Source organism: Puntigrus tetrazona, chromosome 20 (assembly GCF_018831695.1).
Source record: "Puntigrus tetrazona isolate hp1 chromosome 20, ASM1883169v1, whole genome shotgun sequence".
NCBI lineage: Eukaryota > Metazoa > Chordata > Actinopteri > Cypriniformes > Cyprinidae > Puntigrus > Puntigrus tetrazona.
This window is the reverse complement of record NC_056718.1, coordinates 14368924-14381532: the sequence shown is the minus strand read 5'-3', so window position 1 is coordinate 14381532 and position 12609 is coordinate 14368924. Positions and strand designations below refer to the sequence as shown.

Sequence of the window (12609 nt, the reverse complement as noted above, 5' to 3'; positions counted from 1 at the left end):
AAATAGAAAATTAAAAAGTAACTTTAAATACCAATAATATTAATAATATCAGAAAACACTAAAATAACACTGCCTTGTTATGAATTCCATTCATCGTGATATATTTAGAAATTAGGCTGCGCAGAAGTCATTCTGAAGTACACTTCTGTCATCATTTACACTGCACTTCAATAATCAGGGCAGAGTCTGTACCACAGCTACAAAAAGACTGTTGCATTCATACCTCTGTCTCCTCTTTAGCCTCCTCAACATCCACAGCCTTCTGCTTGAGTTTTAAAGAGATGAGTTTGACTTTCTTTGAGATATCCTGAAGTCTGGAGTTAAAGTCTTCTTTAATATCTCTGCTATGTTGGACTTCTCTTTCCCGTGCCTGTACCTGAGAGTATGAGAAATTAAAAGGGAAGTTAATATGAGACATTACATACATTTTCAGCAGTCAAAATCAGTATCATATACTGGTTTTCTGTTTTTCTTTCCAACCAAATTAGGCTGGTTTATTTGGCTGCGATGCCTACTGTCCACTGCACAGATCTTACATTTTGACACAAAATGTTTACGTTTACATTAATTCCTCACAGTCTTTCCAATAATTCACTTGGTATTTGCATTCTTAAAATTCCTAGTTTGAATAAAGGTACCTGATCTTCTGCAGAACCCAGAGCCAGTGTAACCTCTGCCAGCTGGGTGCTGATCTCTGAAGGAAGAGTGGCATTGAGGTCCTGGTATTTTATCTGCTGATGATCTGCAATCTGCTCAAGGTTCTGGCGGTGAGACCGCATGCCTTCATGAGCCGTCTAGCAGACACCACAAAAACATACCATACTTATCATGAGCAAAGCAAACTGGGTCGGATGTTAGAATGCGAGTCCTATCTGCATCTCCTCCTCTGTATAAAGTGATTTTTGCAGTACCTCCAGGTCAGTGAGCAAGTTATCCAGGTCTGCTGTGGGGCTCAGCAGCAGCCCCTGGGTGTCCTGAATCCAGCCTTTCAGCAAGCCCAACTCCCGCACCACTTCCTCTCTCTCCCGCAGCTCCACCTGCACCTGCTGTCTGCTAGCACACACCTGCTGCAACAGACTGAGGGAGAAACAGGACACAAAAATACGTATTACGTAAATGATTGAAGATATAAAAGCAGATGACAGAAAAGTAGGATTGGAAATGTTTGAAAAAATTACTGGAAATGGTTTCATGACATTTGGTTCAGTTAACTTTTCTTTAACATCTGCATTTTTGCAGAGGTATTCAAGTATTAATTAAACATTCATGGAACTAAGTAAGTTGTCTATAATTTTATTAACATTTACAATCTGCTCTTGTGCAGTTTTCAAGATGAATGACAGATAGAAGAGAGACAGGCAAATTGATAGATGTTCATACTTGTCATATTTCTCCTGAATGCTCTGAATTTCCAGCAGACATGGATTGTCTTGGTTGTGTTTACTGTCTGTGCTGGACGCAGAGGCACAAGGATGGAGGAATAGGTTGAGCACATGGTGTCTCAGGAGGGTCAGGGCGCTGCTCTCTCTCTCTACCTCTCGGCTGAAGGAATCATGGTACTCTAGAAGACTCTGTAGAGCTGCCATACTAGAGGTTTTTTCCACCATATTGTCAGGAACACGACTGTGTAGATCCTCGCAGACAGCCCGCATTTTCTCCAGCTAATCAGAGAAATGTGGAACAGGTTTACTTCATCAGATTTGACTGCTGTTGTTATGCGCCATAACACTGCCCTGCTATAACATTTATTTCTTGTTAAAAAAAAAAAAAATAAATAAATAAATAAAATGGTTTTGTTCTTTTTATCTAGATTTTTGTAATATTTTAATGTTGCCATGTTAATTTTACAATTTTTTAATGTTCATTCAGATTCATGTCAGGTTTTAGATGCTATAAAAAGTGAGACATTAAAAATGTATGCAGTACCTAATTTTTCACTCATTGAATGAAAGAAGGTTTGGACATCAGTAACTGTGGTCACATAGCAGCTTTCAGGACATCAAGCAACTCTTATTAATGAATTATTCAAGAAACAGAAGAAAAAAGCAAAATACTCCTCCTCTAATGTGTTACACAGCATATTCCTCTATGAATGATGTAATTTCCTGTGATTACAGCAGAGATTTATGGGAAAAGTGGTGAGTTGGCAACTTCCTTGTTGAGTTATTTTTGTATGGACTTTCATTGCCAAACATTACATCATTCTCAGGCCACTGCCTGCAACTGATGCTCTTACACGATTGCAGAGCCATAGCCAAGATTTACTCACTGCTTACTGAATAATTACTGTTTTTTTTTTTTTCTTTTTGTCTGTTTATTTACTTAAAAATATGGTATTTGGACATCTAACAATAATTTTGTGCCATTTTAACTGCGTACCAATCAATAATTAATTTGAACAATTGCATTTGTCTGATTACATTATATGAAATGGAGATTCATATAAGAGTATCTTGTAATGAGTTGGGAATACAGTATCTGTCCCTGGTAAGTTTCCCTACCTTCTCCCTGGTGCATGTCCAGTTACATGCAGAGTCCTGGAGGGCTTTCCCCTGAGCTCGAGCAACGCTGAGCAACCGAGTCAACCGATGGCTCAGTGAACAGAGTGACCGAGAAGTAGTGTCTTTTATGGCAGGCTGATCCAACTGTGTTGCTTTTTCTTTCAGGCCAGTCAGTGTATATTCAAGACTCTGAACTTGTGGCTCAATATTCTGTAGAAAAGTAGGATATATTTTGAAAAGCTGCAATTTATCATTGTATTAGGAGTACAACAAGAAAAGAAAAGCTTAGTCACATACCTGGTATAAACAAAGCTTGTCTTCAGCTTCTTGTTCAGAGTTTGCTCTGGCAGTTGTGAACTCCTTCATCCTTTTCTCAACTTCATTCATCTGCCGGATAACTTCATCTATTTCACCTTGAAAGCATCTCCACTGAGTTATGCTTCTAACAAAAGAAATAAAGCAAGTGTGCAACAGTTGTAAAGAGACTATAGGAAGAGACTATCAGTCTCTGAAAATCATATTGTTAACATGAATAAGGCAGCTACAAGTTTAAGTCTTGTGGATCTTATTTAAATCAATTTGAATGCCAAAACCTCATTAGCATTACCGTTGCAAGTTGTCTTGACGTTGTTTTAGCTGCTCAAAGACCTCTGTGACTTTGTGATAAGAATCCTCACAACGCTGTTGGATTTGATTAATTACAACAGGGCTCACAAAGCCACCCATTTCAGGTACTAGACCTTGTATTTCTTGCATCATACACTTGACAGTATGTTCCCGGTCTGTTATATTTTTTAAGTCCTTGAGGCAGTCTGAAATTTTCTCCAGGTCTACCTCTTGTGGAGGATGCTCAAGTACAGCACCAGCATCCTCACAACACTGCTGTACAGACTGCAAAGAATGGTGGTATCTCTGGAGCAGAGACAGAACAGTCTGCAAGGCCACCTGATTAACACATTACAGTTTAAAGAAACATTAATCCCAACTTCAGTATTTCATTATTCAGTTACAAAACATGGGCAAACACTCAGGAATTAATAATATCTTACCTGTTTGGTGTTGACAGCTTGTTGAAGATCATCCTTCAGCTTTGGAATATCCATTAAAGTGGTTTCAAGGAGTTTTGGAAATGGCTTTTGGTCATTGACATACTTCTGTTTCTCTTCATTAGTCATATATTCTAGTAATCTAAACCTAGATTTCATTTGTTCTTGAAGGGCTGACAGTGACCTGACCTCCTCCTGCACAATTTCAATTTTTGCTTCATCAAACATTAATGGATATCTTAATCGATGCCTAAGACTCTTGAGCCATTCTATTGATACTTTAATATCAGTTTGAAAATCCTTATTTTCCCTAAAATCTCTCTCAAATTCTTCTATGTGTGCATTAATCTTTTGTTTTAAAGTAAGAAGTTGTTCCTCTCTGAAGATAACCTGAGTCTTAAGGGCCTTTGAGTCAAAGTGCTGGTTGAGGTCAACATTGTGTGCTTTCAGACCCTCTGGATAGGAACTAACCTCTTCAAGACATTTTGATAGGTTGTGTAGAGTAGATATTGTCTCCATGGCATCTGCCTCCTCAGCTCCTTTGGAGTCAAATTTGCCAAGCTGTTCCTTGAATGTAGTTATGCTACAGTCCATTTTCTCAATAACTGCTTGATGGTCATGTAATATTTTTAATGTTTTTCCTAATTCTTTCATCTTTCCCTCGATCTGCTGGTTAAGACTGGTGTGGAGATGAACTAGCTGATCAATGACTTCAGGAGCATATGGCTGGCCGATGATAAGGAAATTCTGAGTTTTACCTCTAAGATCTTTCATTCCCTGAAAGAGATTTGCAAGACCTTTCATGAGATCTTCATAACTGCTGTGCAATCTTTCTCCCTCTTCTACACTTTGGTTGGCTGACTTCATCTCTAAACCATCACACTTCTCCTGAAGTTCCTTCAAAGCTTTTCGTGTGGCATCGATGAGGGACTCAAACTCCCTGCGCTCCAAAAGCACTTGTTGGATCCTGTCGCGTTTCTCTCTGATCAACAACAGCATGTCATTATATTGTTGTGGAAGGCCGTTAAGTTTCTCATCTAGGTAGCAGTGGTCAACCTCATTTAAGGTGGGAAGAATTTCCTGTCCTGCCCTTTGGACAATGAGCAAAAGGTTTTCATACTCTGAAGCATGATCAAGAAGCTGTTGGTATTCAATCAACTGGTTCTGAAGCTCCTCATCATTCCCGCTCAGGTCAATAATTGGAAATGTAGCTACCTCTGCTTGTTTTAGCCACTCGCAGATCCTGTCAAGGTCAACTTTAAAGTATTTTCGAATGACTAGTGCTTTCTCCAGATGCTGCAAATGCTCCGTACTCTTCTGCAAGGAAGCCTCAAAGGTGACTTGCAACTCCTCCAGTTTCTGAAGGGTCTCCTTCTTCTCCTCGGCAGTTGCATCCTTGACTAATTCTCGCCCTTGTACCCAAAGAGACGTGAGCTCCACCTGATATGCTCTTAGGCTGCTGGTAAAATTCTTACAAGCTGAAACCTGCTTGTGAAGAACGTTTGGTAGAAGTGCAACATGATCATCTGCAAGAGCCCTCTGCTCTTGCTTCCTGATCCATTCAGTTGCTCTGTCAAGGGCTTGTAAAAACTGTGTTCGTTCAGTAAATACTTTGCTGAGGCTTTTACGATACTGAACTGCCTTAATTCCAAGTGTTTCTACTTCTGCCTGTGCTTCCTGGACCAAAGTCTGCAGTTTTCTCCTTTCATTGAGACCGAGGCGAGAGGAAAGACTATTGGCATCTGTCACAGCCTCTGCGAGAACCTTCTGTTTGGCTTCCAATTCCGCACAAAAGCTCAAGTGATCAAACAGAAAGCTTTGAGCCAAATCTGGAGGGGGGCTTGTCTTGAGAACCTCAGACAGGGATGGCTGCTGCAACTCAGCCCACTCCTGAGCCTCCCGCAAATGGTCCTCGATTTGACTGAGTTCTTCCAGTGTTTGCGCTGAATCTTGTATTTTCTGCTGAACAAGTGATTCCACCTGAGTCCAACGTTGCTCCAGGTAACCCACCTGTTCCTTAACCAGGTCTCTGTCTTCTAAGCTCAGACGAGGCAGAATCCCGTGCCTATTATTTCTCAGGTCATCAAGCACACATCTCTGGTCCTGCAGGTCTGTGGATAACTTCTTTAAGGCATCCAGACACTCAGCTGTGCTCTCAATATCTCCCCTAGAAAAGATTTAGTGCTTTTGTAAACAAATTGAAGAATGACTGACAATAACGTCTTTTGAACAAGACATGGCAACTATCAAACATGAATATGGTGTGCAAAATGTGAAAGGAAATGTTGCATGCCTGGCCAATTGATCCCATTTCTTGGACAGCTGGTCAAACAACTCCTCTACCATACAAATGCAGTCATGATAGTCCCCACTCCTCTGTAGATCCTCCTCTTTCTGTTCCAGCAGCTGTGCAGCCTGTCTGCCCAGATCCAGCCAAGCACAGCGCAGCCGCCCAACTTCCATAAGCTCGGGGGACTCCTGACCAGCCGTTAGCCTATTGATGCTCTCTCTCAGCTGGGTCAGATCAACCTGCCTGGCTCGCATCTCCTGGATAAAATCCTTTGTGGCATGAAATATAGGGTGTTATTAATAAATGCTGCCTGTCTTTATTTGATATCCTGCCAAATGGACAGCTCTGGATGACACCCTCTGTCACTGGCAGAGAGTGAGCTTTGAGGTAATTGGGGTTTTCATTCAATCTATTGTTGACAATTCTCAGCGCATCCAGAGATGGTAATATGTGCTATTTTTCACACACAATGAAAGGGTCTGCCTGGACGCTGTTATTACAGGCACTGACAAATCAATTCACACATCCGTAATTACACCCAGACGAGTAATCTGGGGAGAAATCTTTATTAATGAATGAAGCTTCCTGCCAGGAAATGTAAGAGAGGGCAAAGCTCACCAGAGCTTTTAGCAATACATAATAGACTGCATCTGATTAACTGATATACTGTACAGATACTGTACAAAATGTGTGCATAAGGTATAATGTAATTTTTGCTGTATTGTTTTTCAAAAACCTCATATAACCAATGGTTCATAAAAACGGGTAATCATTTTCTAATGGCTGTCATCTGGACACAAAGCTGTCGCTTACCTGTGCCTGGTCCAGCTGGTTCTGAGCAACCTTTGGCTCAAGCTCAGCTGGCCTCCTTAACATGCTCTGGAGGAGTTGTTCAGCCTCAAGAAGATGACACTCAAGGTTGGAACGCAAGTCTTTGATCTCTCTCCAGTTATCTGCTAGTTCTTGAGATTCCAGCATTTTCTCCTCGATCTGCATTGAGTGCAAAGCATCTCTTAAATTTATCATATTAATCATATCATATTTTAAAATTGAAGGTTTGGGTATGGGACAATCTTAAACCTACACAAACATCTTTGACATTGTAAAAAGATTTAGAGGTGTTATGTGAGGAAAAGAAAATGTTATGATAAATAAAAACCAAACCCTGAAATGTGATGCAAGGAAAATGACAAAGTTTCTACCTATCACCCTTTAGGAGCTCCATATAGAAGCCTGTAGTTGAAGAAGTGACTAAAACCTAAAGTTAGAACATTTTAATGTATTCTTAAAATTCTATTTATCACTTACCTGAAGTTTGACCTGCTGTATCCCAGCAGCCGTCTCTCGTACCTTCTCATCAGAAAGATCACAGGTGGAGCACACAAGCTGCAAATAGGTACTAGCCTGTTCCTGCAGAGTTCGTTCCTGCTTTATCTGATGGGATATTAAGAGTCCCCCAGAGACCCCCCCAGAAGAATTGATGATAGCGTTGAGTCTGGCTTTCTTCTACCAACTTTATTGTGCCACTTTTGTGCACAAAGTAACATAAAAATGTATACCTGTGCTTGCGCCTCCTTTAGGCAGTGTGGTGCATGTGCAGGAAGCTGTATCTCCTCTTGTACATTTGAAAGCCACATCTGACACTGTTGCAACGTATCCCGCACACTTACATGCTTCTGCAGTTCCCGATCCAGACTCTGATACACCTGCACAAAGAGAAACAATTTAAATATATCCACACTGCACGAAGTGGCCAAAAGTAATTGGTTAAAATTTAAACCATACCACTTACAGAAACCATAACTGAGCCAATTCAAAATGCAACATTTTAATGATGCACCTGAAAGGGTATTTTAAGTAATCCTTAACTGTATAAAACAGGAACAGCATGACTCTGACATATTTGAGGAGCAAAACAGAAAACGACATGAGTGGGGCATACGGTTAACCATGTTAAATCGGGTCAACATAAAGCAAAGCCCATTTGACAGGTGTTGAATGCTCTGGCATCCCTAATCCCGTGAGCAGAAAAGCTGACGCTGATTGACATTCTTAATTCACGAGCCCTCGCGGGGGGCAGGCAACGAAAGGCTTGCTTTGGCAGACGGCAGGAGTTGGCAGAGCACATGCAGACTGAGGAACTCATTGACCAGACTGCCAGGTGGCGGGATTTACCGGATGGCATTGTTCTGGCAAGGTTGGCACAAGATGTTGGTACAGGGTATAAACTAGGAAACCAGAAGGGAGGGGTTTTATCAAAGTCTCGGCTTGTTTTGACGCAATTGGACTTGATGGGCAAAATAAAACTGGCACAGGGAAGAGGGCGAGGTATTAATAGACTGGGTGGTTTGCTCAGAGAGTGACTGAGCAGGCAATGTGTCAGATGGCAGAGAGTAGTTGCCATATTAGGGGTGCGTGTGATTAGGGTTCTTAGAGGAAAGCAGGTGGCAGCTTTTGGTAGGATACTGCAAGAGCCTGAGAAGGGGGGAAATGGTGTTTTGCAAAGGGGGGTGTATATGCGCTCACTTTCATTGCCATGGGCTTTAATGACACGCTTTCATGGAGAAATGATTTCTTAGTGCCTCCTGATGGGTCTCCTTGTAATGACACTGGCACGCAGAAGTCAAAATGTCAAGTATATTTCATTGCCAGGCATCCCCAGATTATTGACTGCCTGGTAAGGGTTGTTTAATCTGATTTAAAAGACAAATACACTGAAAGGAGAATTTTGTCAGCACTTTATTGGACCTGTGCAACTAGGAAGCCAAGGAGGGTGGATTAAAATAATCAGGAGGCTCTGGAAGAGTGGCAGAAAGTTGGCACATGCTTAAGCTTTCTGCTGGAACAAAGCTTTGATGTGAGCCGAGGGACAATAAACAATGACACCAGCACAATGACTGGAAATCATACAATTAATGTGCAGTAAAACTTAAAAATTGCAATATAGGACAATTTACTGAAAATAACAGATAATAAATCAATCAATCAATATGATCAATTATTGTTTTTTAAATTATTATTACAATAATACATATAAATTATTATAAATATAAATAATATATATAAAACTGCACTAAAACTCTCTTGTCATTTTCAATTAAGCCAGAGAATTTTTTAAAAATTTAATGAGTTGTTAACTGTCCATGACCTCTACCCCCATGTGGGTGATAGCACATAATTGGCTGCTTTAAAACAGCTAGTTGATGTTCGCAGATATTTTAACAGGCCAATAACGAATACACTATTGTGTCCATCGTTAAAAAAGTCACATACTCTACACTCCTACCTATATTAACTGTGAGTCTTTATATACTGTTGTAGGTCTATTTGCACAGTAAACATCGGCACAATGCTGGTCTTGTGCTGGTGTGTTGGCAAGTAAACTCACACGCTGGGCAGTGCTGCAGATGGCAGAGTAGCTGTCTCTTGCTCCCTGCTGGTGGTTCTGAATTTGCTGGCGAAGCCGAGCCTGAAGGCGCTCGCTGCAGCCGGACAACAGTTCCTCTCCCTTTTCTTTAAGTGTAGCCAAACGCTCCTCAAAACCCGCTATTTCCTCCATAATAGCCTGACATGAGACAATATGTGCAAACATAAATTTAAACAAAAGCTTCTCCTAGTAATAGCTTTATATTTCTGTAAATAATGTGTTTGGTTATTTATAGTGTTTTGTTCTCCTGTGAAGCTTTTTGATTTGTCACCTTGTGTCTGGCTAGCTGTTGAGTGGCAGCTTCCAGGCCACCCCCTGATGATGGGTCAGGAGTCACCATCCTGCTGGACATCTGCAACAGCCAACGCTCAATATCCTGTAGATCTTTGTGGTATACTTCCTGTTTCTTCACCTGGGCATCTAATCTGTGAACGTGGGTCTGAGAAAATATATTTAAATTACAGAAATGATCAAGACATTTGCAAGCACTCACAATGAAGCACATATATAAACACACAGCTGTAAACTCTCATGCCACAAAGGGCTTCTGACAGCTGCAAGCATGAGATGAATTATTGGAAAGTGAGTATTCATAGCACTGATTGCAGGGTTAATGGATGCCATCTTGGAGGAAATAGCACATAAAGTCTCCAAATTAATATTCAAAAGCTTAAAAGGGAAATAATCTACGCATTCATAGCAATTGTTTCTCCCCACTCTTTATAATTTGCAATTTAGTTTTAAATGATTCTATATGTGTATAACTGTTACCCTTGCAAACTGCTAAAGCAAGCATTGATATGTAAATGTTGGATGTCATACATTAATGTTCGCAGCATGTTCTGAATTACCAGTTTCGCTGCTTAGTGTCTACAACATGCTGTGTGGACTGAGCAGTGAGCTTTATGTGCATTAAGTATATTAGAGAGAACAGCAAATGGTTTATGTTATGTTGCATTCAAATGATGTTTTTGTAGTCTTTGTGAGCTCACCCTTGCTGAGCCACACAACTCCTTGTAGTCCGCCTGTAGTTTGGTCATGTTGTCTGTGATGGAAGGGGAGTGGAGGAGGGTCAGCAGAGTTTCTCCTTTCTCTAGCACAAAGCTCACAGCAGAATCACGGGATAGCAATGTCTGCTCCACAGCCTGGACAACAATGAATAGAGATAAAAAATACATACATGGATTATTTAGCAAGGACACATTAAACTGATCAAAAGTGAACACTTCTGATTTCTTAAAAAGATTTCTATTTCTTATAAATGCTGTTCCTTTTAAAAGCTGTTTTTAAAAGTAACAAGCGGCAACGATTTTTGTTCTCTATACAAAAATTCAATACTCTGTTGTTAATGTAACTAATGATATTCAGAGTTAAATGAAGCTGATTGGCTCATGCTGCATATCCTGCAGCGCGCTTTTAGAGTTCTTCTATAAAAACCCTCCACCTTCCCCAGCTCCACCTGTACTGATCTGCTACAGGTTATTTTTATGCTGTTTGTGCAGCAGCAGAATGTCTTAAATGCAAGTTCTTATACATGCTTGCAGCAACAGCAGCAATAATCTACAACTACAGCAATAACCAACAGCAACATCTATTTTGCCAACAACCAAATACATTACAATTGTCATATCCATCACCATCCTAAAATGTTTCTAGAATTCTCATGATCGAACTAGTCACACAAGTACAGATTTCATATCAGTTAAAGACTAAGAAACAAATCACCTACCTTGTACTTGTTCAGCTGGGCCTTTCTCTGATAAAGTTCTGCTTTGGGTTCAACAGTAGAACAGAGAAGGGCTCGAGTCTCCCTAAGCCACTGCATTTGGCTCTTGTAGCGCTCCTGAAAATCTTTATAGAGCACAATGCTCCTTTCCAGGGTTGCATGCTCTTCCCGTAGCCCCAGAATTAGCTCTTCAAGCTGTGATCGGCCTGTTTGCACTTCCCTCTCTAGCCTGGATGCTCCAGGGTCATCCAAGAAAGAAACGGCCTGCTCTGCACCCTCTCGAAGTGTTTTAAGCAGGCTGTGACCTTGATCCATGTCCCCCTGTAGAGACTGCGGGGTGAGAGAGTCTTTTAAACAACGAACGAAAGGGTACAAAAAGAACAACAATAGCAAAAAAACAAAAATCAATAATTTAATGAGCCACAGGAAAGATATTTATGCCTTCCCCCGTGTGCAACCAACACATGTACAGAATTTCCTGTTTCTGACAGCTTCTGATCCCCCTATTCACGTGGAGCTTCATGTTTTGAGAGAGCTCCTCTGAAGTGGACTTTTCTGATGGGTACTTTGAAGCCTGCCGGGCTCCTGACACCTGTGTGCGAAGACCCGGTGAGGCCCCAGTTAGAGATAGGAGAGAAAGACCCAATTACCCAGGCCTTAAATGGGGCTGCCGCAGCGGGGTTTCCCCAGCAACGACCACACTTGGCCCCTCCTACTCCTTTACCTTTAAGCGGGAAGCTTCTCTTTATGATATCAGCCTCTTGTCTCTACAAAGAGCAGTACATGAGAGCTGGACAGCTGGATCCAGAGATACTGCTGTAGTACTGACAGAGATAGCAGCCCCAGTGTTTTAATGATCCTCTCCACACACAAATAAGGAAATGAGAAGTTAGTGATGCGAAGAGGTGTACGATCCGAGGATAATTGGGTAAAAAAAAATATGATCTGGCGAAAGAAATGTACACTTTAATTGGCTGTTTATTATTCACAAATACATGCATCTATACCGTTGACATTACTGTTTAATGGAGCGGTTGTACATAAAATACAGATAGCCTCTGTATGACTTTGCTATTAGCATCTGTGTGGCGCTATTGATCTTGACGAGGATTATATGCACTAAATGAGTAGTATATGTATATGTGTGTATATGTGTAGGAAGAGAGTGTTATGTGATGCTGAAGCTGCAAGGGCATTGCATCAATTACACAGTCTGTGCCAGCAGGTTCCACAGACAGACCGTTCCTTCATCTCTGCTATCACAGTGGGGGAGTGTGTGAAGTGGCTGTCTGAGCGTGTGCATGTAGGGTGCGATCGCACTAAAGCTTTCTTTTGCTTTGTGTAGTAGACATATTGATCATATCCTTAAGAAGACAAAGAGACTTGTACGTGTGCACACACAGAGACACACTGGCTCTTGCGATCTCAAATGTGAGCACAAAACTGTGCCAGGCCCACTGAGAGTCCTAGTCTGTGGTGTGTATATGTGTGTGTGTGTGTAATTTTATCAGGCCAAATCAATAGCTGTTAAACCACAGGATAAAAAGGGGTGACAGTTTCATCTGTTCATCTGATCCTTCAACTCTAAAAGGAAAAAAATAATACTTTCAATATTTATA

The 12609-nt window shown here is 41.0% G+C and overlaps 1 protein-coding gene across 2 annotated transcripts in view; it reads right to left on the bottom strand.

Annotated features, from left to right (window-relative positions):
- Positions 1-12609, bottom strand: part of LOC122324584 (nesprin-1-like) — a 99614-nt gene that overhangs the window by 37081 nt on the left and 49924 nt on the right. For both annotated transcript variants that reach the window (XM_043219118.1, XM_043219117.1), the window contains 16 exons: positions 10994-11320; positions 10257-10409; positions 9536-9703; positions 9226-9402; positions 7397-7543; positions 7146-7271; positions 6651-6827; positions 5841-6106; positions 3551-5714; positions 3109-3446; positions 2799-2943; positions 2502-2711; positions 1381-1661; positions 912-1077; positions 639-794; positions 224-376 (listed from right to left, as the gene is read on the bottom strand). In XM_043219118.1, coding sequence (XP_043075053.1) covers positions 224-376; positions 639-794; positions 912-1077; positions 1381-1661; positions 2502-2711; positions 2799-2943; positions 3109-3446; positions 3551-5714; positions 5841-6106; positions 6651-6827; positions 7146-7271; positions 7397-7543; positions 9226-9402; positions 9536-9703; positions 10257-10409; positions 10994-11320 — 5154 coding nt within the window. The remainder of the gene's footprint in view (positions 1-223; positions 377-638; positions 795-911; positions 1078-1380; positions 1662-2501; positions 2712-2798; positions 2944-3108; positions 3447-3550; positions 5715-5840; positions 6107-6650; positions 6828-7145; positions 7272-7396; positions 7544-9225; positions 9403-9535; positions 9704-10256; positions 10410-10993; positions 11321-12609) is intronic.